The sequence below is a fragment of the Crassostrea angulata genome, chromosome 8 (assembly GCF_025612915.1).
Source record: "Crassostrea angulata isolate pt1a10 chromosome 8, ASM2561291v2, whole genome shotgun sequence".
Classification (NCBI taxonomy): Eukaryota; Metazoa; Mollusca; class Bivalvia; order Ostreida; family Ostreidae; genus Magallana; species Magallana angulata.
The window spans coordinates 29,643,344-29,668,188 of NC_069118.1; the positions used below are offsets into that span (position 1 = coordinate 29,643,344).

The window sequence follows — 24,845 nt, forward strand, 5'->3', positions numbered from 1 at the left end:
TTATGGAGCCAGATTTCGCGGAAAAGGGGTCGAAAAGGGTAGCTTAACACAGTTTTTCTTCGGAAAAAAGTCTGTGTTTGTAGACAAATCCTTTGGAATTATATACATGTATTTAAACCATTCAATGTAATGTGCTATATGATCTAACATGCTTTTGTGGTAATATATATCATGTATATATATGGCCTGGGCCAGAATTCGCGGAAAAGGGGTCGAAAAGGGTAGCTTAACACAGTTTTTCTTGGAAAAAAGGTCTGATTTTGTTGTGAAACCCTTCTTAAATTATATATTTATATTAATTTAAACCATTCAATGTAAAGTTTAGTGCTGTATGATTTAACATGTTTTTTTAATTGTGGTATATTGAGCCGGAATTCGCGGGAAATGGGTTGAAAAGGGTAGCTAAACAGTTTTTCTTAGGGGAAAAAAGCACGACGTGTAAGGATTTACCTGCTATTTCTATGCCTTTTGAATTTATACACATCTTAAACATTCAATTTAATGGGCAATGTGACCTTACATTTTTTTTTTCGTGGCATGGAGCCAGAATTCCCGGAAAAAAAGAATATGGCCTATAAATGCAAAATTCTGCAGCTATTGTCTATAGTATAGAACTCTTCTTTATAGGAGGCGACTTAGGTGTACATAATCAATGCACAATGGCGGATGGTGAAAATGTGTATTACCGAGGTGAAGGAATTTGTAACCTTGTTTTAGCCACAGAAAAGGTAATTATTTTATTTTTTAATGAATGACTAATACGCTTCAGGTCTAAAAAGTATTTTACTAGTTTATATTTAGTTAAAGGGAATGAATTATGCCTTAAATAACATCATACCACTTTGAATAATTTGCGTTCGAGCCGCGTGACATTTATTGTTATGCAGCGATACAGTGATGTTTTCCACATGTGAGAGTGCAGAACGTTGCCAGAGATGTTATCGATGAATCGGATCAATTTCCATATGTACAATATATTGAGTTATAGAAGAGCTACTTGAAACAGATAAATGGGAGACTGCTCTCAAGAAAATAACATTGTATCTTTATGTTGATTTTTCAAACTAAACTGCTTAGTACTAGTTTGAACTGCGATTGTCTTCTGCTTTTCAATTATCTAACAAAGCAGCATGTATTAATTGTGTATAACCCAAATTTTTCTGTCTTTGATTATAAAGGAGACAGTCTGACAGTTGATAACAGAGAGAATTCAAATTGAACAGTCTTTTACTTGGTTTTCTAAGTAATAAACTAAAGTTTAAATTAGATATGTAATTATTTTGGTGTTTATTAAATCTTTTTCATAAGATTATTCAACAACGTATTTGATTAGCATTGCTTCACTTGTTTGTCTCTTTAATTCACGATTTGCCCATTAACTATAAATTACACACAATACACTCTTTTTTCCCTCAGGAGAAACAAGTGTATCGTCTTATGAAAGCTGGCAAGTACTCCGGCAAACAGGGCTGTAACAAAGGTCATCGTGCTCAGGTATAGACATTTATATACTTTACAATTTATTGATTCTTGTTTTTGTTTTTTTAGAATATTTGATTATCATGATTATCCTAGCAACATGTTGTAGACCCCTTCAAGGTAACTGCAGTACTGCTCTCTTTCAAATTGAAATACTTTGATTAAGTTCTAGTAGGTAGATAATTAAATGATGTATTTGAAACAATTTACATTATATCATATTTCTTCAAATAATGTCAATTTGCCCTCAACAAAAGAGCAGTACCCCAGTTACAGTGCAGCCTCAGGTGGCTATTCTTTTTAAATATGCGCACTTCACTCATTTATTTATTCATTTAAACCATGCATGATTAAGATTTGCAATATTAATGCTGTTCGTATTATCCTTTTATAAAAATCAATTGATAATGCAACATACCATCTAAGTACACCTATATATTAATCATTAGAATAGAATTGGAAATCAATAATTGTTTTTTAAAAAAAAAATGCAAAAGTAAAGAATATCAGAGTTTATATTGACTTTATTTTGTATTCAGGAGAGATCAAAATGGATTCACCAATCTCTGGAGGATAATGTTGAGTACATCAAGAACATTATGGTCCCCCTTCTGACAGATGCCTTTGTTGTGATTCCAGTAAGTTAAAGTCAGACCAGTCTGTCTGTTTGTCAATCACTTTGTTCAATTTGTTAATAAGAGAGAGAGAGAGAGAGAGAATGAGAATGATAATGAGAACAATCTATTTAATAACGAAAATCAACCAATGTTACCAGAATCAATTGCTATTAAATGAATTGTATATACATTGCATACAAGGTACCTCACAATACTATGATTTCAGAGGTCAGAATCATTTTATATTTGTGAAATGTCATTAATACTGGTCATTACTTGGTATGCATGTTCTAGGCATTTTCAGGAAACTCTCTCCTCTCCTCTCCTCGCCTTGCCTTGCAGAAATACATTTGTGCACCATACAGAAATAATACAAGTTACACATTCAGGAAAAATGCATCACTTTTTTTTTGTTAGAAACTGTTAAGATAGAAAAGGTAGATTTGAAATGGATTTCCTTGCCAGACTCGGTATTGATACTCAATTTCACCAAGTTTTATCAGTTTTATGAGTGTAGATATTGATTCTCAACACCAACATCTGAAATAAACAGGATCTGGGCAGTTTCTCTGACACTGCATGGCTGTAGCACTCAACCTAGCCATCAGAGGGCAGTCAATTTTTTTTGGAGGGGGGGGGGGTTGAAAATGAAACTAAGAATGTACGTGGTAAATAAGTATAGCATTTTTATTGCTTTAAGCTTTAAAACTCTTGGGAATGCTTTATCTCATGGTTAGGAACATTTTTTTCTCTACCATCTCTGTATGATTTGTGTTTTATGTCTGGGGGTTCAATCAAAGTTCAGTTACAATTCTGAATTAGTCATAATTTGTAAAATCAACAGGAAAAATGTTCTTCCAGCATGATATTTGTCTGACAGGATAATAAATATTGCAATTTAATTGCATTGTTCTTTATTGCCACTATGAATCTTTGATCAGCGGGGAATAATTACATCCCCTGGCTTCAAGCACTGTTAAATCTAGGCTAATTTTCCTGTTTTCCGATTTTGTTAATGGAGAAAAGGGATCAATAGGTATATACATTTTTCTTTTAGGTAAAATAAAAATGTTCCTTTGAGAATATTTCAGTTATTTCCTGAATCAGATGCATTATGCATATGAATGAGAGAGAGAGAGAGAGAGAGAGAGAGAGAGAGAGAGAGAGAATATGTTATCCAACACTCTGATTTTTTTTACTTAACCTCTTACTGTGCTCTTGTTATAAAGATGAAGACAAGAGACATTTCAAAAACAGTTGGCTTTCTCCTAATATCTGTCAATATACCGGTATGCTGTTCTGTGAGAAAGAGAAAAAAAAGGCATTCGAAAAACATGGCTGCCAAAATTAGAGCGATCTAAAGGCTAGACAAGACTGTAGGAAATAGGAATGACGATGTTACTATTTCAGGTCATTATCAGTTTTGGGAATCCATAAAGGGAAAAAAAAATTGCTTTTAGCGTGGAATTATTTGTGCAGTACATTATTAACATATCTGTATGAAGGGCGACATTAATGTCCTGGATTTGGATCACCATTTACTGTGTAATCACTTTCATAACTGTTAACAAGCAAAATTAATCTCCCTACAGTAAAACAAGTACAAAATTCATCGCAATTATTTTTCGTTGTTGATCAGAAACAATTATTCGTAGCTGTCTGTCTCGTGTTTCATTTATTCCCTCATGGAATTGTTAGCAGTGGTTTATCTGACACCCTAGCTTAGACAGGATTGTCATCGTTTCCTCAGTCACTCAACTTTAACTGGATTTTCCAAAACGTTTTTTTCTACAACAGTTCGCTTCTAAGAATGCTGATCTGTTATCTGATCCGAGTAATTCATATATATAAAAGACATTTGAGACTTGAGATTCTTTTTATGAATTTTATTGTTCTTCGAACTTTAGTCTGCACAAGCCAATATAAAAGACATTTGAGACTTAATTCTTTTAATAGATATTTTTTTCTAAGAATTTCAGTCTGCGCAAGTCAAAATAGAAGACATTTGAGACTTCTTTTAATAAATATTATTTTCTTAGAATTTCAGTCTGTGCAAGCCAAATTGAATAATAATCTTTACAAATTTAATATTTAAATGCCATTTAAAAAGACTATTTGTTTGAAGTGCCATTATATATTTTATAGATGATGATTTTTTTTGTCATTTTGCCTGTAAGTTACTAGATATACTTTTTGCGCTTTGCAAAAAGGAAATGATTAAAGCAATATGAGCTGCAATTTTCATGTTGAAAATTTTTTATGTTGAAAATTTTTTATACGAAAATGTTATTTTCTACTAAAATGACGAAAAATATCATGGTTTATAAATCTCTGTTTGCCAAATTTTTGTGGGAAAAGCCGTTGAGAAGCCTTAATTGGAGAAAAATTGAATTATTGTCATCCTGTACAGAAATTTATCAGCTATATATATTCCTCAGAAGAGAAATCTTTCTTCTGATAAACATTAATGTTTTTTTTTCAAGTCTTATTTATCATAAAAACTTAAGTTATATGCAGACTTATCATACTAGCAGGTTTTTGCAGCAAAATAGAATTTTAAGTTTTACAGCTCATATTGCTTTAAATGATATATTTCATCTTTTCCCCCATGTTCCATGCAATTATTGAGTAATGTAATGACTAATGGTACTTATGGGTTGTTGATATGTATCGTTATTAAATAATAAGTGAGTTGAAATTGCAAACAATTTTTTCCATTTGTCTTTGGCATTTATTTGTGAATAAATTTATACAGTGCACTGTAAGATGAATTGCCAGAGTTGGACCACAGGGGGTCGTCACGAAGTTTTTCAACTTTTTATATCCACCACCTCTATACAATTAAATACACTATTGTATAGAGGTGGTAGATATAAAAAGTTGAAAAACTTGGTGATGAGTTCCTGTGGTTGGACCTACTGGTACATATTTTTGGGGGTTGGAGTCTAGACCATGAAATAGTTTAAAGTTTTAAATGTTGTCAAACTTGTACTGTCATAAACTGCAGAATCTCAAATATCAAAACTTTGAATGCCATGGATATTTCAAATTGAGATGGAAGTCGTAACCATGCACTGGTTCAATATGTATTTTGAAGTCGTTTCATGGGATAAATGACTGTTTCATATCAATCTAATACATACATGTACCAGCACTCATGAAAGTTTATGCTTATATTGATGGTAAAGCCCATCACATGTCAAAATTCGGTAAACAAGTGTCAATTCAGTTATTGTCGTTTACAATGATTTAAAAGAGCCAAGTGGGAATTGTTTTCAAAAATCCCTCCAATTTGTTGTAATTTGAAATCTTTAAATTAATACATGCATTAAGATGTATTTCACATTGCATATGAAGGAAAAGTAATGAGATAAGAAAAATTACAGATTTTACCGAATTATAAGCAATAAACATGATAATTGCATCTCAGGAAAGCGGACCAGGATGAAATCAAGTGTCCTTGGATAGAACTCTTTATTCTTAAGTGCCCTTTGTCAGTAAGATATATAATCTACCCAATGAGTCATATTGAAAGCTATTTATTATAATAAAAGTTATCTCATTTCAGAAAATCAGAGAAATACCTCAAGGTTTTACAGAGAGAATTGAGGAAGAGATCAAACACATACGAACAGGTAACGTGTGTGCCATGGGGCAACGTTCATTAGATACAACGTGTAGGCGGGCTAAAAGGTTGGGAGTCTGTTTTGGCAAATTTGGAAAGGGTGGAAGAGGAGGGGGGGGAGGGGTGACAAAGACTTCTGTTTTTCTAATAAAACCACTTTTTGGTCAGTCATTTATAAGGGTTATTTAGCCCAAATGGACTGATGAAAAATTGATACAGAATTTTCAAAATTCACAAACATTTATGCACCATTCTCCCAAGTTCTCTCAAGGTAAACTTTAATACCACTTTTTGGTCAGTCATTTATAAGGGTTATTTAGCCCAAATGGACTGATGAAAAATTGATACAGAATTTTCAAAATTCACAAACATTTATGCACCATTCTCCCAAGTTCTCTCAAGGTAAACTTTAATACAACGTACACTTGCACGCATTATAAATGATCTGTCATAATTAAAAACTTCCCTTGAGTCCAGAAAAAGACATTCCACTCTTAATTTTTGGTTAACTTTGGAGAATGACTTCTATAATTAATATTAAACATTAAACTTGACAGTGACACATATCTTTTCTTCTTTTATTAACTGTATCTTTTCTAGCCGTAGCATTCTTGAGCATGTTGAAGCGTGAACGAGGTTTGTCATGTGACACATTCTGTACCTGCATGCCAAATATAGACTAGGGAGGCTTGGAAATAACAATAAAACATCTAAAAATAAATTTACTTACTGGTAGTTAATACTTATATTCCTTATTGAAATTGTTAAAAAGTGATGGTTTTAGAATAAAGTTACACACAAACATGGGGTTTATAATTATACCTACCTAGCTCGTTGCTTTGGAAATAGGATTGTATCGGGTGGTAAAGAAATATAATCCCTTCATAAAATAATTTTATGTTTGTAATGAACTGGTTTGGATAAGGATATATATTGTATATGGTTAACAGATATCTACATGTTAATGTTGTTAGTCGTTTTCTTTATAAACAATTATTATATTGATAGTTACATATGCTGTACATGTACTAAAATAACAATTACGGATGTTCTGACCGTTGATTCTTAAAACTCTTTTTGAATGAATATTTTTAATTGCTCAAAATATTGAAGAAGTAATTGACTAATTTAGAAAAATGTAAGAATTCAATTATAGTTTTCTTGCGTATGTTTTGATATCTGTTTGATTAGCGATTTTTTTTGTTCATCGTTTTTCAGCACATAAACGTGTACAGGAGGATGATTTCCGCACTGTCGACCCCGCCACTTGTTCAGCTTTGGTGCTACCCGATTTCTGCTACGTCACGGATATTTCAACAAACACTTGTATATCGTCTTCAGCCCCCGACGCTTTTCCCACCATCAGTGTTGAAATTAAGGTGAGTAACAGTATGGTTTTGAAAGAGAAGTTTACTTCGGAAACCATCTCGCCTTTAGAGAAGAAATTTAAGACGAAGTTACTTTCCTATGGTATGAAATATAAACCAGCACAATTCTGACCACTTTTGTCTAATCTGTATATATAGAAGAGAGAATTTCGTCAGTATATGTAATTGAACCTGTAACCACTTAGTTTCTATCATCACAGTACCACTTGATCATATACAAGACCACATTCAGTATCTGTCATATGAGCATGATTATCAATTTCATCAAAACACACGCTATCGGAACACTATTTTGCTTTGTGTTAGGACACCCATGTACATTTCACATCTGCTGTGTGAGAGCCGTATTGGCTGTAACTGGAGAAACACGGAATACCTGAGTCAGAGTCGTGTTCTCTCTCAGGTGTAAGTTGTCACCTGTAATTAGAGCCCTGATTAGAAACACTGCTAAATCTGACACTAGCAATACATGTACTGTTGGTAAAAGCGAGCGTTTCAGCTGAACCGTTTACCTAATGTGCAATGTGTTTCCTTTCAGCCAAAGAAAGGTTTTATCCCTCTCTCCGCACTGAATAACGACTCTTCCACCATGAAAACTGGAGTCTGCAAATTCTGCATGCACCAGAGATTAAAGGTGAGAAATCGGAGGAAAATGCACCAAGCAAATGTACATCATTAAGCAAGAAAATAAGTTGTGTGCATGAAGTTCATTAGCTACATATAGAGCAGTGAAACTTGCATGAAAATGAATGAAATTGTACCCTCTCCCCACATGGTACCCCAGCACCCCTCAAACCACAGAAAAGCAAACCCCAAATTGTACCCCAAAATACTGAGAATGAGGTAATGTGTTTTTTCTGGTGTAAAGACGTCATCTTGTTTGTGCTACCTGCATAGATGCCATTATCCAATATCAAGTGTTTTGAAAACTTGTTTGGTGTTCGATGTTTTGTTCCCTATCTTGTATGTAAACACAGGAAAGATATTGCACAGAGGCCGTACAGTGGTCTCTTTCTTTCTCCGTGGGAGCATCTGCTTGATTTAATGTTACATAACAACAATGGAAGCATTGTCAATAAATGTCTGCATGCGGTTAATAAGCTGACAGTATAATAAGATCAACACATACATGTAATGGGAGGGAGGTGGATGCATGGATGATGGTAAGAAAAAACAAATGAAGTGTAAACTCTGGAATAAAAATTTGATTAGGGAAGTGAATGGTATAGAGACAGATTGACAACTGATAGGGGAACAGTTGAATAGGAAAGGGTGTAAGATTTGAGTGCAGAGATAGGAGAGAGACAGACACACATGCGTAGAGAGAGAGAGATGCATGTAAGCATCACATTTCACAACATGGGCAAGAGAATTCTAACTATCAAGCCTTTTGCAGTATTTTATGATAACCATTGTGCCCATATGTTGTTTGCTGATCATTATAACATGCTACATAATTACCGGTATAATAATGTTTGTGAGAGACATGCTTATTTAGTGTAATATACTGAAAACAGGGTAGAAATGATCTTAATGAGTCTGGAGTTGTCTGACACAGTGTATCTAATGCAGTGTGTATTAGCTGTGCATGACAAGAAATGCTGTCAAAACCAACAGCTGTTATTGTAGTTGCTTGTTACAGATGGGATTGCTGTAGGTCATGTGATATATTGGGATAGGACCTGTATGTTCTTAGAAAAACTTTGAAGGCCCTTACATCAATTTTAATGATCAGTCTGCAAAATTGATTCAGAGAAAATTGGTCAATCAATGGTGAATATTGAAGGGTTCTTATTCATTCCTGTTTTACTTCGTGACCTTACCAAAAAATCTGTTCAGTCATTACTGGTTTGAATAAATAAGTAGGCCGTTTGGTTGATAAAAGAAAGAGAAGGAGTGACCATAGAAAAAAAGAGGCTACATTATATATATAGACACTGTCTATGAGTGAGGGAAGAACAATTTCATTGAAGTCCATTGTATATTTATCAAAAATATCTTAAATTGTTTATTTGGAGATTTAAGAAGCCTTTTGTTCATTCACCCGGTCTGAAGTTTATGTTTTGAAATAGAGGGGTCTTTGTATTGCTAGCATAACCTCTGGTTATCGGCCAGGTTCAGATGTTTACAAATACGCTGGTTGACTGCCCAGACTTAATCCTGGCTTTCGACGGTGTTCATAAACTCGGTGACATCCAATCTTTAAAGAAGGATTTATTTCTTTCCAATTGAAAAGGAGATCTCGGTTTTGGGTCATGGCGATTACGTTATTTACCCTCCGCGAGATCCTCGTACTCAGATCATTTGGACAGGTTTTTTAAGTAGCTTCCTTTGTTCGCTGTGTGATTCGTCATCCAGTTTGTCAATTTAAAGCGATCTTTTTACCTACCTGTGGGGGTTTTGTTCCGTTTCACCTGGAAATTTACGTCAGCTTATATTTACCTCAATCAGATAGGGATTTGTTTAGGAAGGTTATTTTTTTTTTTAACAAGGGTGAAAATTTACATATGAGTAGTGATATGGGCGAAAACATTTGAATGAGTACGACAGACAATAGTACTTTGGGTTACACCCAGAGTTTTTGTTTCGGAATGTGATATGTTTATATATTGGGTCATAGTTTATCAGGAATAATAATAAATGCCTTAAAAAGTTTTAGCTTACAAAAGTATTTAAAAAATATGGGAAATTAAAAAAGTATCAATTAAATTTCATGAGTTCACAATAAAACTGAGAACTTTCCACACTTTGAGGCATGACAGCTGTCTGGAAATTGTATGAATAAATAGTTCCTAATTTATTAATCAGGACTTCTTTTGATTTCTTCAGAACATATAGCATCAATTGTTTATAAAGAAAGCAGACTGGAGTGAATCGTATACTCTTCAGTATGATAATATTTGTTAATCGCTTTGAATTTATTTTCCTTAATTATGAATTTTATAAAAGCAAGGGAATCTCATTTACTTAACAGAAAATTTCATTAAATTTCACAAGAATTTGAGCATTAGAATTATGGTGGTATCGAGATCTTAACTGTAACAAAAAAAGTCGCTCGTTATTTTGGTCTCATTGTCCCTCCACGGCTGTACTTGATTAGTGGTCGTTTATCACCTGTCGTTTTTCTGATGACAGGGGGACTCCGGGATCATTGAGGGGGAAATCCAGGGGATAAATCTGGGGCCTTTGTTATCTCAAGTGGCAGCTTATGAGAGATGAAGACTATCACCCAAAATAAATATTTTTGTCAAGATAAAGGACCCAAACACCTTGGGGGTCGGGTTGTTTACAAAGATGGAAGATCGGGGCCCAAGATATCATCTGGGCAGTGTATACTATTGCCACTGGGTGATTGACATCAATGGACTGGACATCAGCCCTATTGCACCTGAAGATACAGGTGTATTTTTTTTTACTGTACTAGTTGAAAGGCCTGGGTCAATAGGGTAATGATTATATAGATGTGCAGATGTAGTTGTACAATATGTTTATAGTGTACATGGTTATGCCATAGTTGACCCCTGGGGAGTTCAATGTGTGACCTTATTGATCTGAGTGATTATGATTCAGAACTTTGATATATATAATTATATATGATATAAGATGATTGGTACATGTACATATTGTGGAATACATGTGCTTTTAACAAAAAAATATATACTTAAAGGCTCTCCTTTGTATAGCCATTTGAGACTCAACTGAGTTGTCTGCCCATTTCTTGTGCTTCTGTATTGATATGAAAATTTAACCCTTTTCCTGATTTAGTTCAGTATTGATAAAAAAAAAATCCCTTTGGCAAATAAATTCTAGTGGTATAGAACAGATTAGATATATAAAACCAAAGAGCAAATTAACAAAAACTAGTTGTCACGATTTCCACACTTTTGTTTAAAGAGATCATGCTTTATCACATACTTACTCTAAACTAATTAATATTGGCAAGCTTCAGGGAGCATTAACAATAAAGTGTGAAAATAGGGCCAGACTCTAAGTATAGAAAAACAAGACACCTTGACAACAAGGGCTTTAAATTGCTGCTCTGGAATCCCCAGGAGTTGCTAGCTGTGTTAGCCGACCATTGTAGCACTGTGCATGTGTGTCAATAATTACATGGACTTAGAGCAATTAACAGTACATTATGTAGCAGTTTGTTTGGACAAGAAAAACCTACAGCTTCTATAAAGTCTGCTTAAATTCTTTTATTTGAATAACGAACTTGAATAATTTTAGCCCCTGTAGATGGTATCAATATAGTTATTAATAGCAAATTGCCATTGTTCAACACTTAATAATTAAGGGATAGTTTATGAAAGAAATGAAAGAAATTTTACATGCTGGGTTTTCAGAGGATTATTACCTTGTTCTTTATACCCCTTGGTAATTGAATCAGGAAATTGATTCAAATTTTAAGTAGAATTATGAGAAATTTTTTATAAAACATTCAATAGTTATAATGATCACAAAGTCATGTCATATTTGTCATTATTATGTAACAAAGGGGTCGATAATGTGATTTTCATTATTTCCTGTTTCTGTTTTGATAAGAATTCTCTGTAGTGCAAATTATAAGAGAAAAAACTGGATTTTGAGCCATTAACAAAGATTTAAAGAGTTGGAATGGCTTGTTTGTGTTGTCTTAATTAATTTACACGTGACGTCTGCACGTTTTTGAAACAACTCAATTAATGTCTTCATTAACATGTATATATAATTAATTATCACCTCGTTGTATAATATACAGAAGTCCCGCTGACAGAAATTGGAATTATTGTGGGTTGTCTTTGTTTTTGTTTACTGTGAGAATAAAAAATTCAGAAAGATTAACATGAGTGAGGTTTATCCTATAGCAGCTGTAACATTAATGTATATAGATTTTTTTCTCCTGTTGATTGTAAAACCCTTTTTTTTTTCTTACAAAAAAACCCAAATTGTATCAATGGGTGAATCTACATTTTTGTTATAAAGTCCTTGTCTAATGGATCAGAGATCAAGCTATTTCGAGGATTTGGTTTTGTTTTCTCTCCAGTTATTTGATGTTTTGTGGTTTTGCATAATTATACAAGGTCGATCTGCTCTGAAAAAAAAAATAGAAGCTCCATTAGGAGCAATATCCTGAAAAAGTTGTGTAACGGAAATGTGGAACAACTTGACATCACTGGTCGTGGCAGTCCTGTTATACTATTGAATCACGTGTTTTGGGGAAAGATTGATCATAGGACTATGAATGATGATGAATAATGAAGATATACTGTATGTAGGTGTTGATTGGAAAGTAATATTGTTCTGTGCAACCATATAGCAATTAACACATACTGAGTAGCTTTCTAAGGAAAAGTCAGCAAACTGTGAATGAAACTTGAAAAATTACGATACTGATACAGGTTGCAGAGTGCAGCCGGTGGATTTGGGTTCCTAATAATTTGATATTTGATTGGTCTCAAAAGCTCTATGTCTTTTCATCATCTGTATTGAAACATTTCAATCTGTATAGTGGTTGATTAATATTATGGTTGATATTCACCAGGGTACAACATGCCGTTATATAATTTGTATCATACACAAGTCTTCAAGTTTAGAAATTTGGTTTTGGAATTCAGTTTTGATAGATAATTTGCTGGTGTATACCAATACCTGAACTACTTTTTTAACACAATTATCAAGTAATGTTAAACGTCATTGCATATCAGCATTAAACCTGACGCAAAAACTCTTACTATGTATGTATGTATATGGATGAAATGTGTTCATATGTCAATCAACTACATTAGTTTGTCATGACGGGGAAACATCTAGAGATTAATCTGCTTGTGTTTGCATTCTATATGTATACACGTCACAATAGCGTAATTTCTATTTTTTAGGTGAAATACAGGTGACACTCAATGGCTCTATCGTCGATCTCTCAAATTTCTTGATCTCTCGAAGTGAAATCACGTTGCTGATCGATTTTTAGGTGGAAGATATCAGAAATTGTGAAGTTTATTAAAATCCAAATAATAGTCATTGCATGTCATTATGGTAAAATGATTGATGGAAATTGCTACCACCAAAACCTCATCATTATAATGTTATTAATTGTCAAAACACTATGTTTTTCTGTCTATCTTTGTAAATTTTATCAGCCAGTGGTTTACTAAATAGATTCATATTCTTTGTTGATAGATATGCTGTATGAACTATGTATTATGATAATATATTATATTAGGATATGAGGTATCAAAGTTTTGTACTAATAACTGGATTCAACAGTTCACAATTTTTGAAAATTAAATTGTAGGTAATTGATCAATTGCGCCATGACTCGACATAAGTCTGAAACAGATAGAGCAGTGTTCATTCAGGCGAGGTTTTCTTACTGTTGAAAGAATAGTCGCGACACAGGACTTAATAGGTCATACATATAGACGGTGCTGTAACTTTTGGGCAATAAATCATAATCTTCGTAGGAAGTAGGCAATGTATGAGACACTTTAGAATCTTGGGATATGACTTGGTGGTTTTTCGTATTCGGATGTCCAAGCCTGGTAGTCACCATCCATCGTGTTTACGTCTTGCAAGCAATAATTTTTGATGTGTCAGAAGTTTTTATGAAGTTGTAATGAATTTATCGACCCGTAGATGTTTGATCTGCTTATAGAGTGGCTTTTTAGTCTTGACAAATGTGTAATGGTATATTATTCAAAAAGCGACATTGTCTTGCTATGGAGACAGTAATCGTGAATAGAAATTAGCAATCCTTTCCGTTAAATTAGTATGACAAATTATGTTTTGCTGATCAGAATGTTCTAGAGCCGATAATTATGAAAGGAAGTCGAAACTTAAATATATGAACTTATAGACACTAAAAGACGTTGTCATGTTCATAACATCCTGTTTATTGAATTGATGCAGATGTAATTTCTTTCCTCAGACTCGGCATGTATTCACACCTGCACCTGTATAAAATGATTATTTTTTATCTTTGATTTGCCAGGACTTAATAGCATCCTTGCTTAATTAGAAAATTGTTCACCTGAAAGATGACATCATGAAATTTAGCCATCATTTATTATTCTAGGATTGATGGAAAACTTCTAGAACAAAAAAAGATAGACTTTGGGAAGGAATGGGATGGGGGGATTGATTACGAGTGGAGGCAACATTGATGGATAGCCTTGATTCTCTAACTAATAATTATTGAAACACCATTTACTTAATTTTTACTTACATATTTAAGTTTATTAATGGGACCTTATTACAACCTTTCTTGTGAAGGCATATTATCAGTACGTAGGAAATCAATCAATATATTTTTTTTGGGGGGGGGGGGGGGGGGGGGGGATATAACTGTCTTTCAAGACTGTTGATTTTACCATTTTAGATAAACCTTTTTTTTTTTACATGATTTATTTGTTACTTCCTTGAAGGTATTTGAAATGTTGAGTACATAGAGCCACAAAAAATTGGCAAATTTACTAATCGAAGATTAATGATCATGTAATATATGGTAAAGGTATATAGTAGTACATGTATAGATTAATGAACATATAAATCTTAACTTGTCGGTCAATAGAATATTAATATGTTTCCAAAAAGAATTTAAATGAATACTTTTAGTTGGAACAAATATTTGTGTAAATCATAAAACACCAAGTAAAACATATCAATTTGCGAAAGAGGTCTATGTATCAAAGATTAATGCATGCACTCCTTGGAGATATTCCCTTGGAGTTCCATGAAGGAGCACAGGGTCTCGAATCTTGTATGGTAATTATAAGAAGTTATCGACCAGTACGAGTGGGATGGAAAGGTTATAGAATTTGCCTGAACTTGGAAGTGATAGGTGTCTGTCTCTCACACCTAGAGGGATCGACTTATAATCTGTAGGAGACGGAGTTGACTCACTGTCAGCTTCAAATAAACATCAGAAAAACATGTGTACGTGACAGAGATAGCAAGGGTCCTGTTCTAGAATGAAGAGTCTTCCCCAGCGGACATCCTATGTATCAGGGGAGGTGTGAATTAATTTTTATATATTCAACATTTATGTTGTGAAACACATCCAGACTCCAAGACCAGACAATGGCAGACAGGGTAGAATATACTCATAAAAGTCGAAAATTACAAAATATGTTTTATATACGTAACTTTTGTGATAAAATTTTTAAAAGAGAATATAAATATTTTTGCAGAATTTTTGTATTTCTTATTTCAAGGCAATCGGGGTTAACTGTTTAAAAAAATGAAAATATATTTTTACTACCATAACAATAATATTTTCAGTTGATGGTCTAGCATGTACTAGCCAGAACTTTAGAAGGAATTTTAATGCCAAAAACAGCGAAATCAAATGAGACACATCTTTATGAATATATGTATATGATCTGAAATGAAATTTTAGTCTGTTTGTTTTAATACGTTGGTATTATTAATCATAGCTGTGCTTAATTTGTTAAGACAGTATTGCATGGACAAAACAGAATCGGTAAATGGTACATCTGCAAGCATCTATCTGCACCGACCTCTACGTTACAAGGGTTAAGCTGTATTATACTGTAAACCAACTATTATTCGTGACGACTTTATTTCGCGATTTAGCAGAGATGAATAGGTTTGCCGCGACTAATTTTCACGACCAAGCCTTATCCACACCTGGTTTTTTTTATTACAAATTTATGTTTAATACTGGTTCGCGGGCAAGAAACATTCGCAACAATGAGGCTCTGACGAACCTTGTGATATTTTTGCACGCAAATAAAAGTTAGTTTACAGTATGTTAAAAATATTGTTAGTTACCACAGAAAAAAAACGTTTGGCTCTGCTTCTTTTTTGGATGTCGGTTTGTTAATTAGCTTATTAAGTTAATTTTTAAGAATGGTAGTAATTACTGTTTCATTTTGTGTTGTTTGGCAAAATCAACATGTCAGAAAGTGTACTTTCTGCTCGCCCTAGATTACTGGTAGTTGATTTCAAGAGAAGTGAACTTGATAAAATCCCTAGCATATTTTTATGATGTTTTTGTGATTACAAGCTTGCATTACAAGCTTTCAGTCCACATTCACAACATAAGGAGGGGGTAATAATGGTTACAATAAAATGCAGTTTCGTGACTCCCAGCTATTGAATTAGACCACTCAGGAATCAGGATGCACTAGGGTTGGCTTTAAGAGCTGCACTCTGTGCATGATCAGCATGAAGAGAAAACTCCATTATAGTGGTTTTGTCCACAGCTTGTGGTTTTAGATGTTGTTACTGTTTTAGATGTTGTTACTGCCGAATCTTCACAATGGAATATTGTACACTCTGTTAAATATAGCTTTTAAAGAGTAACTGAGGGTTATTTTTTGTTTTACTTTATATGGTATTGTATATAATTTTGTCTATAATTAGGGAATATGTTAATACAGTATTTAAGCTGTGAATTCAAGTTCTTTTCATTTGTCTTGTTTGACGTTGTCCCATTTAATAAAGTATCTCTCATCTAGAGGCTAAAGTCTTTAGTTTCTGTGTCATCAGATCTATTTTTAGACGGTACAAACTCAATTAAAGTTGATAAGGAAAGGCACTTTAAAGTTTAACTTGGCACAGGTTTGTGGTGTATTGCACCACAACAGCGCAAGATGTGCATTCGCTTAAGTGATGAAATATTTGTGAATTTAGCTAAAAAAAATCAATCAACCATACATGCATATTCACTTGGCATGCATGGGGAAAATACTGATTAAAGGTTCTTTTTAATCAGATAAAGACTCTGAATGTACTTATGATAAGTTTTTGTTCATAGGTGTCAATTGCTCTTTGTTCAGGATTGGTATTAGTGTCTCGAGTTTGACCTAGATTTATGACATTATCAGTCAGATCTGCTGCACTTTGGCAAGTTTTGCCGCAGAGGTAAAAAAAAAACCAATTTAACTCAATTATGGGAAGTTGTATTATAACAAAACATATATGCTAAAAATGTAAAGGAAGATTTTCATCAAGTTTTCAATGCAAGATGATTTTGCAGTAAATGTGTAGATCTGTTATCTTATAGCTCATTAATTGTACTAATTTGTTTTTATTACAAATTCAAATATTACAATCAAAAAGTTTAACATTCTCGGAAAAGCCCAGGTGCTCATAAATTTCAAAAATATATTAATATAACTTTAGAAAAAAATTATTAAACAATGAATTTATGAATGAGTAAAGTGTTGATACTTGAGTGGTATGCTATGGTGCTCAACATTAAAGGTTTATTAATTAAAAAGTTATAGCAATTAAATTGATTTTGACATATTTACAGTTCTTTTGGGTAGGGTTAATATGGGTACATTTGCAAACTGTGAGTTAATGACTTCCTGAAATACACTGATATTTTCTATCTGTTGAGCTGCAGAACGTGGGTAAGAATTACTAAAAATAAAGTCGACTTCTGCAATATTTCGTAATCAAGGAAGCCTTCTTATTTAAGACCCTGACCAATGTAATACAGGAGTCATGTCCTCAGAGTGGAGATGAGATCGGTCCGTATTTTACCGATAAATGTCCTCATAAGATCACCTGTCCGTCCATTAAGTAACTGCGCAGAAAATACAGTTGTAAAAGCTATACTGACTGGACAGGTCAGGTAAAGATGGTCGTAACTAATTATGTGACAGCAGAGTTGATTTATCACGTTACCTAAAAGAGCTGGCTTCTTAAAGAACCGCAGATATGTTTTCCTGACAATTTGTATGCGAACATGATTCAATGACGCTGTGTTACGTTCATTTTGCGTTTTAAATTTATTTGAAGATTTTTGACATGCGTAAAACCACATTCCTTTTTTTATTTTTTTATTATTTTTTTTACCTTTAATTTGTTTCGTTTCTTTTGGTCTCAACCTTTATTTTACATTGTTATGGTTACGAAAAATGTTTACCTCCATAATATAATATGATAATCATTACTGTTTTACTTATAAGCCTTGTCATGAATTACAATTTCAGAATAAATCTATATACTAAATGTATTATGAAAGTAAACAATATAATACTGGGTATACTCATAAAAAATTCTGTGACTCTCTTTAATTACTCTCTTTATTATAAGATCGAGGCTTGTTGCCCAAATTTTCCCTAAATTCAAATTGAAAAATATTAAACTAAGTTAGAGTTCATAAGCGTTATATTTAAACAGTTGAATTCATATTCTCAAAAAAAAAAAAATGCTGTCTATAAATACAATATGTATTTATCAAATTGATTAATGCTGATGACTTTCAAAATTATACAATAGAGCCATTGTTAAACTGTTTTAATTAGGTTTGTAAGGGTTTTTTGGTCAAAACTAAAATGATTCCAGCAATTAATTGTACATGGGGTTATGTTTCCTCATCTTGTGGTAAAAGCTTGTTTACAGAAAGGTTGTGTTATTGCAGTTAATATAATGCATGTGAATGCATTTTTGGGAACTGACAATCTAAAGTCAGGTGTGACGCAGAGCATTACTAGGATTCATGTACTGAATATAATTGAAATAGGAAGTTTTATTTTATGTGGACTCCGGTAGATTGTGTTAGATTTCAATAAAAATATGGATTGATATTATTAAATTTGGTTTTATTTTATGAAATTAACCTGATGCCCTTACTAATTACAATTTATTATTAAAAGAAGTACCTAGTATATAATTAATAAATGATATATTGAATATGAAGATGCATTTTTTTTTTCAACTCTTTGAGTCTGATATGTTAATTGTCAGTATTATATTTCAAGCAATATAAGGGTAAAGATATACTGGTATTTAAGCCACATGCTTTGATAGTGTTGAAATGTGAAGAAAAAAAATCGTAATTTTATAATGCTGGCTACCTGCAATCCTATGTAAAAAGTTATTTGTGAATGATATTGCAGCTAGACCAAAATATCTTTCTTTGATCCATTTTTATACTGTAGTGGTTCATAAAAAAATGAATACCAGTAAAAAAAAATAGACTAATGTAGGTAGGAAAGATCAGGAATATATTTGCGTTTTTAAGGTTTAAAGACCTATTATTCTACCATATTACTGACACAAAATTATATAAAAAAGAAACTGACGAAGACTGAATGAACTGATTTATCAATCAGAAATATAGATTGTCACTGCCAATAGCCAAGGACAAGCATTAACCTGACTCAGATATTTTTGTTCATTTGTCAAGGTTTTGCGATTTTTGTTGTTGTTGTAAACAGATTTTTTTCGTTACAAAAATAAGGAATGTCCTTCACTCATAGACTGTTCCACTTAGTATGATCATGTTCGCAAAATGGATTTTTGAAATTAAGTTACCGCACGCTCGAAGCGAAATCGTGGTGTAGCTTTTCAAAATACAATGACTATGCTCTGTTTCAGTCTAATTGCAGTATGTGTTATATGTCAAAGAAGAAACATATTGAAATCTTTGAGAAAAAAAAATCTGTCTGCGTGATTCTCAATTCAAAGAAAAACAATAAAGTGTTTCGATCATTGAACTTTTTACTCTATTGAACGAGAAAATTAAGTTTTCATTCTTAAGCAGTTTTTTTTATGAACTTGTTGGACGTTCAGAATGTATTTTGACTCATACAGAGCTATTATAATCACCGTAATCATGGCAATAATTAGCCAAGACTGAAATATTAATTTATGTTTTTTTAACTCTCATGATATTTAGTCACTTGATCTATTATTGTGGATAAATGTTGTAATTCACAACCAGAATTTAATTATAATGTGTTGACAGTGCCCAAGTCTAATATACATTCAATATATAAAAGAAACCATTTGACACTGGGAACCTTAGTATATATGACGTCTTTGAAACGATAACCTGTTTGGTCTACATTAATTTCATACTGTTTTGCCTGGTACCCTTGCAGTCGGTAAGGCTCGAATGATGTAAATGCATGAATGTTTCTTGCCAGTAATTAAGTACTTGGAACATAATGCATCACAGGGGCATTAGTATTATCAAACCATATTTCAGTCAGCCACTTCAATAACACATTTCAGTCCTGATCTCGCCTTACATGAGAGGTCACACAGAGTTCACAGTACACGGTTATAGCAATGTCAAGGTCATCTGGATGTTTACTACCAAACAGAGGCTATGATTTATTAACAGAACAATAAAGACCATTGGTGATTGTTAAGTTTATGTGAATTTTAAGTCGTAGTACTTGGAAATCAATTGTATACAGTAATTGATGTCATACCGGTAGATGTTTATAATTTTGTTATAAATCTTGTTTAAGTTAATATTTTTAACAGTGAAATAACGATGTATATTAATGCCTAACAAAAAATGTTGTCACCACATTGTACAGTTTTCCAAAAGATATGAATTTCCAATCGATGAGAAAAAAAGAGACATACATTGTTCACATTTTAGTTATGACTGTCCTCCATTTTGTGTAAAGTTCGGAATCTATCATAGCTAGGTTTTTAGGATAGAAATCTACTTCTTCATGAGTTTTGCATGGAAATTTTGTATATATAGCCAAGTGTATATATAAAAAATGACATGAATTTCATGAGCTTTTAGTAACTGTTCATGTGATTCATGACAAATGTTTTTCTAATAATCAGATTTGCATGAACTTTTGAACACATTGAATATCGTAATTCATTGTTCATGAGTTATTTTAGGAATCCTTATAATGACACATCGTTTAATAACTACATGCAGTTGTACTACCAAAAGTAAAGATACGGTATTTAACCAAACTAAATTTATTGAACAGCAATCTCTTTCATATAAATTTCTTAGAGAGTCTTAATATATTTTGTCATGCATGTACAAAGACAAAAACAGGATCTGTTGGAATAAATTTTCGCCATTAAATGTATGTGCTTTAATTTATTTACTAAATTAAGCGATTCTGCTTCTAACCGAATCCTGATCAGGCTGGCTAATTAAGGGCCTTAATTGTTTTCCTTGCAGCCAAACTTTTTGCGGAAACTGGCATATGATATATGAGTTATATGCAAATGAAGTATTTTTATAGGTATTGTAATAAGTTCTAAACATGAAATTCATTATAATTATAAATTCTTGTCATTTGCTCCTGCAAAGGTCTGCTTTTGTGTGTACCAGTAAATTTTTTAAATTATTTATAGCTCAAGTCTTGTGTCAGCTTTAAAGGTTTCTAGGTCAGTTGCATTGTAAGAGGACCGAAAAAGAAAGGACTTGAAAGTTTGTTCAAATGTTTAAACAACATCTGAATGGGTCTCTGTACATATTAGGTCTTCAGTTACTTAATGGAAACTCCATGTCATATTGAAGCTTCGAATGGGATAATTGTACAGTGACAGAACTTCAAAAAATATGTCTGAACCCCACCCCACACCCCCACCTTTCATCCGCAATCCACCCCACCTCCTCTTTAGGTCTTCTGAAATCGTTGGAAGAAGGTTTTATGTTTTTATTTGGTTTCCATACTCGATGGAGTCAAATTAAAATATCTTCATCAATAACTCTTATGTTTCATATTGTTAGAAAATTATTCTGTATTTTTAAATTTTTTAAAAAGTTTACTTTTACAACATTTACAAAAATACTTCTTTCATGTTAAGGATTGACAGATAAAGACTTTTTTAAACATGTTTAATACTAGCAGTGTTGACAAACACGACCAAAGATTTGATGTCAAAGTTCATCGTCATCAAAGTTCACCGTCATTATTTCTCTATTTTTCAGGCCAAAGAGGGGCGATGGACCACGACCAGTCATTATTGTCCGCTCGATTTATTCTCAGGGTAAGTGTCTGTAGCGGGGGCCCCCAGGGTGATTAGATTTCACAATAACTGGGGGGTTGTCACCGACTTCAGCAGGTAGGACCGACAATGGCCTGAACAATGGTCCTTAAACGGCAGCTGGTCCATATTTGACAATGATGTCTCAAAAGCAGCGCTGACGGTATCGCTGGGCCTGAATGCAAACTGACACTTAAGTGACAATTCTATTCTTTGCCACCTTTCGTTGGCGATCTTTCTCAGCATTCTAGGACTGCGTTACAGCACGTGTACAAATTTAAGCAAATGATTAGAGTTGGGAAAGTAATCATTTGGGACCGTTGGTGTTATTGAAATTTTTTTTTTTTTAAAGTCTCATTCTCTTCAATGAAATAACTGGGTTTTTTTTTTGACATTATGAGAGCCTATTATAGTATGCTGAATTGAATACAGTTGTATGATGATTCTTTTAGAGGGGGGGGGATGGGGGGTGGGTGGGTGTAAAAGTGACAGATGGTGGATGAATAAAAACTGTTATCTTAATTTGTGGAAATTAAGATCAGTTAACATGTTTAATGGAATGGATAGTGCCCCAATCCACAGAGAAGTTAATAAAATTCTTTTTTTAAATCCCTTTGTTTACCAAGATAATCTGTTTATTGATTATAATGACCTGATCATGCAGCACTTCAAGTTGGTGATGAGGAGAATTTTTAAAATGTGTAGAACTTGTACATAGTACATTCCTAAATAAATAACTTGTTGTTTTTCGTAAACACTTGAAATTTTTGGCAGAAGGCCAATTAATGGCCTAATATTTGTTTTCTGTATTGTAAATAGCTGTGCAAGTTCGTCATAATAATATTCATAAAAGAAAATTGTATGATATTTTGGTTCAATCATTAACAATAATGAATGGAGAGAGAGAAAAAAATTCACAAAAGTCCTTTAATCTAAATTCCAAATGATTCCCAGTTCCAATTACTATATCCAGAAATTATATAATTATGTTTTGATAACAGCTGGTGTTTGATATATATGCAGCTAGTCATTAATGATGCAGATACATGTGTATTATGAAATATTGATCAAATTTTGTTTATTCACTTATCATCCTTATCGGTGACATAAGTGTCCATATTGAAACATCTGTTGATTCTAGAACATTGTATCTTCCAAGTTTATATTCCGTAGGCGAAATAATTAGCAGCTGCTTTTTTAATACAGGTCAATAGACGTGCTAGCTGTTGTCAGCTGACATTAATAAATGAAAAAGCATATAATACATGTACTCAAATTCCATGCATTTAATTATCACTTCTAGAAATGTTATAGCACAAAAAATAATTTCTTTTGAAAGATTATATTAATTATATTTCAAGTTCAAATAGATTTTCTAGATGGAAAATACATAAGTCCCAAGATTTCTTTATCTTATGATAAAGAATTTTTTTTTGGGGGGGGGGGGGGGGGTTACAAGATCTACAGATTCTTTTTTGTGATTCTAGCTCCCTTCACCTTTCTGGTTGAGTAACTCTATGATTTATCCCTGCTGCCAGCAAGTCTGTGTTTTTTATTTTGTTTTATTATATAAAGCACTATACTCCTGTTTTATGCTGTAATAATATTAAACCAGCACTGCTTGTCCAAAAGTCATAGAAAACATATACATAAGTCGACTGTATATGGCCCAACACTTCTCCATACACCTATATACCTATACAAGTACTAAGACAGATTTGACAGCTAAAAGCAGCTATATAGTCCATTCACCATGTATGTAAGGGCCATCAAATCTTGATGCATCTCCACATAAAAACCTATGGGCCGACTGGGATATAGGGACTCATGATGAATGTCCATAATCACATGCAAGCCCCTGGACACAGATCGGACAGGACTGAGGGGGCCCTTAGTGCATTTTGTGTATTCGGTTTTTAGGTCGTTCAATCTTATCGTCGTCGTAAGAGCACCCCCCTTAGGTTGGTGTTTTGTACATAGGTATCATTAAGCGGACACTCACACTTAAATACATGTCGCTGAGGTAATACCTGTGCGTGTACCTGTGTAGATTGATTATCCTAGATTTAGTTAATCCACTGAGTAATCAAATGCTATCAGCTGACAAATATGACCTCGGAAATCTTTTGACTCATGAAATCGACAAATATATATGTACCGGTATAGTTAACAGGCAAAGATTATTCCTTTATTTTTGATCGCATATACATATATTATACCTTGGGGCCTGGCAATTACCAAATGTTCTTCACCCTATCATTAACAGAAAGTATGCCTATTGACCGATATGGATGGGGAAACTGTTTATATTTTTGTGTAATAAAAAGGGTTGATCAATTTGGCAAGAGCCTTGGGTTTAACTGAGATTTATTCGAAGATGGCAGGAATTGACGTCAGATATTGACATCAGACCTCAAAGATACCTTGGTCATGAACCCCTGTATTATGGAATCAGCTGACTCTCCATTGATGGCTTTTATTGATCCCAGTGTTAGGCGCTATATTCTGGGGCACACAGCACAGATTATAAGGAGCAGGAAATTGTGTTTGACCATTATCAGAAATGAGTGGGAAGTTGGTATGTTAATGCAACATTATACAGGGCCACTGGGGGCATTATAATGTTTACTTAATGAAATGTGGTAGATCTATGTCAGTGATTGCAGGGAAAACCACATAGAGAGAGAGAGAGAGAGGAGAGAGAGAGAGGAAAAAGAATGTTTTTTCTTAATATACATGTGTATATACATTTATCATTGGAGCAATCATAAATGACTAAACTTACAAAGTGTGTTTGATATCATTTAATTTACAAGGCTTTACAGTGCACTTTAAAAATCTCATGTAAAATAATTGCAATACAGTCTGCAATACAAGAGAGAGAGAGAGAGAGAGAGAGAGAGAGAGAGAGAGAGAGAGAGAGAGAGAGAGAGAGAGCAAATTTGAAAACAAAAGAAATTCTGGAGAGACTGTTCATACTCATTTAGGGTTTTAGTTCTGACATCCATTTGTTTT

General features: G+C 33.2%; 1 protein-coding gene across 2 annotated transcripts in view; it reads left to right on the forward strand.

The window, feature by feature from the left end:
- The window catches only part of LOC128159241 (inositol-pentakisphosphate 2-kinase-like), a 41,752-nt gene that overhangs the window by 2,777 nt on the left and 14,130 nt on the right, over positions 1 to 24,845 (forward strand). The window contains exons 1-8 of one of the 2 annotated variants that reach the window (XM_052822305.1): positions 420 to 438; positions 628 to 728; positions 1,417 to 1,494; positions 2,019 to 2,117; positions 5,665 to 5,731; positions 6,940 to 7,100; positions 7,648 to 7,743; positions 21,775 to 21,833. In XM_052822305.1, the coding sequence (XP_052678265.1) occupies positions 660 to 728; positions 1,417 to 1,494; positions 2,019 to 2,117; positions 5,665 to 5,731; positions 6,940 to 7,100; positions 7,648 to 7,743; positions 21,775 to 21,833 (629 nt within the window). In that variant the 5' untranslated portion in view covers positions 420 to 438; positions 628 to 659. Of the gene's footprint in view, positions 1 to 419; positions 439 to 627; positions 729 to 1,416; positions 1,495 to 2,018; positions 2,118 to 5,664; positions 5,732 to 6,939; positions 7,101 to 7,647; positions 7,744 to 21,774; positions 21,834 to 24,845 lie in introns of those variants that run through there. The other variant, XM_052822304.1, reaches the window with a different exon arrangement.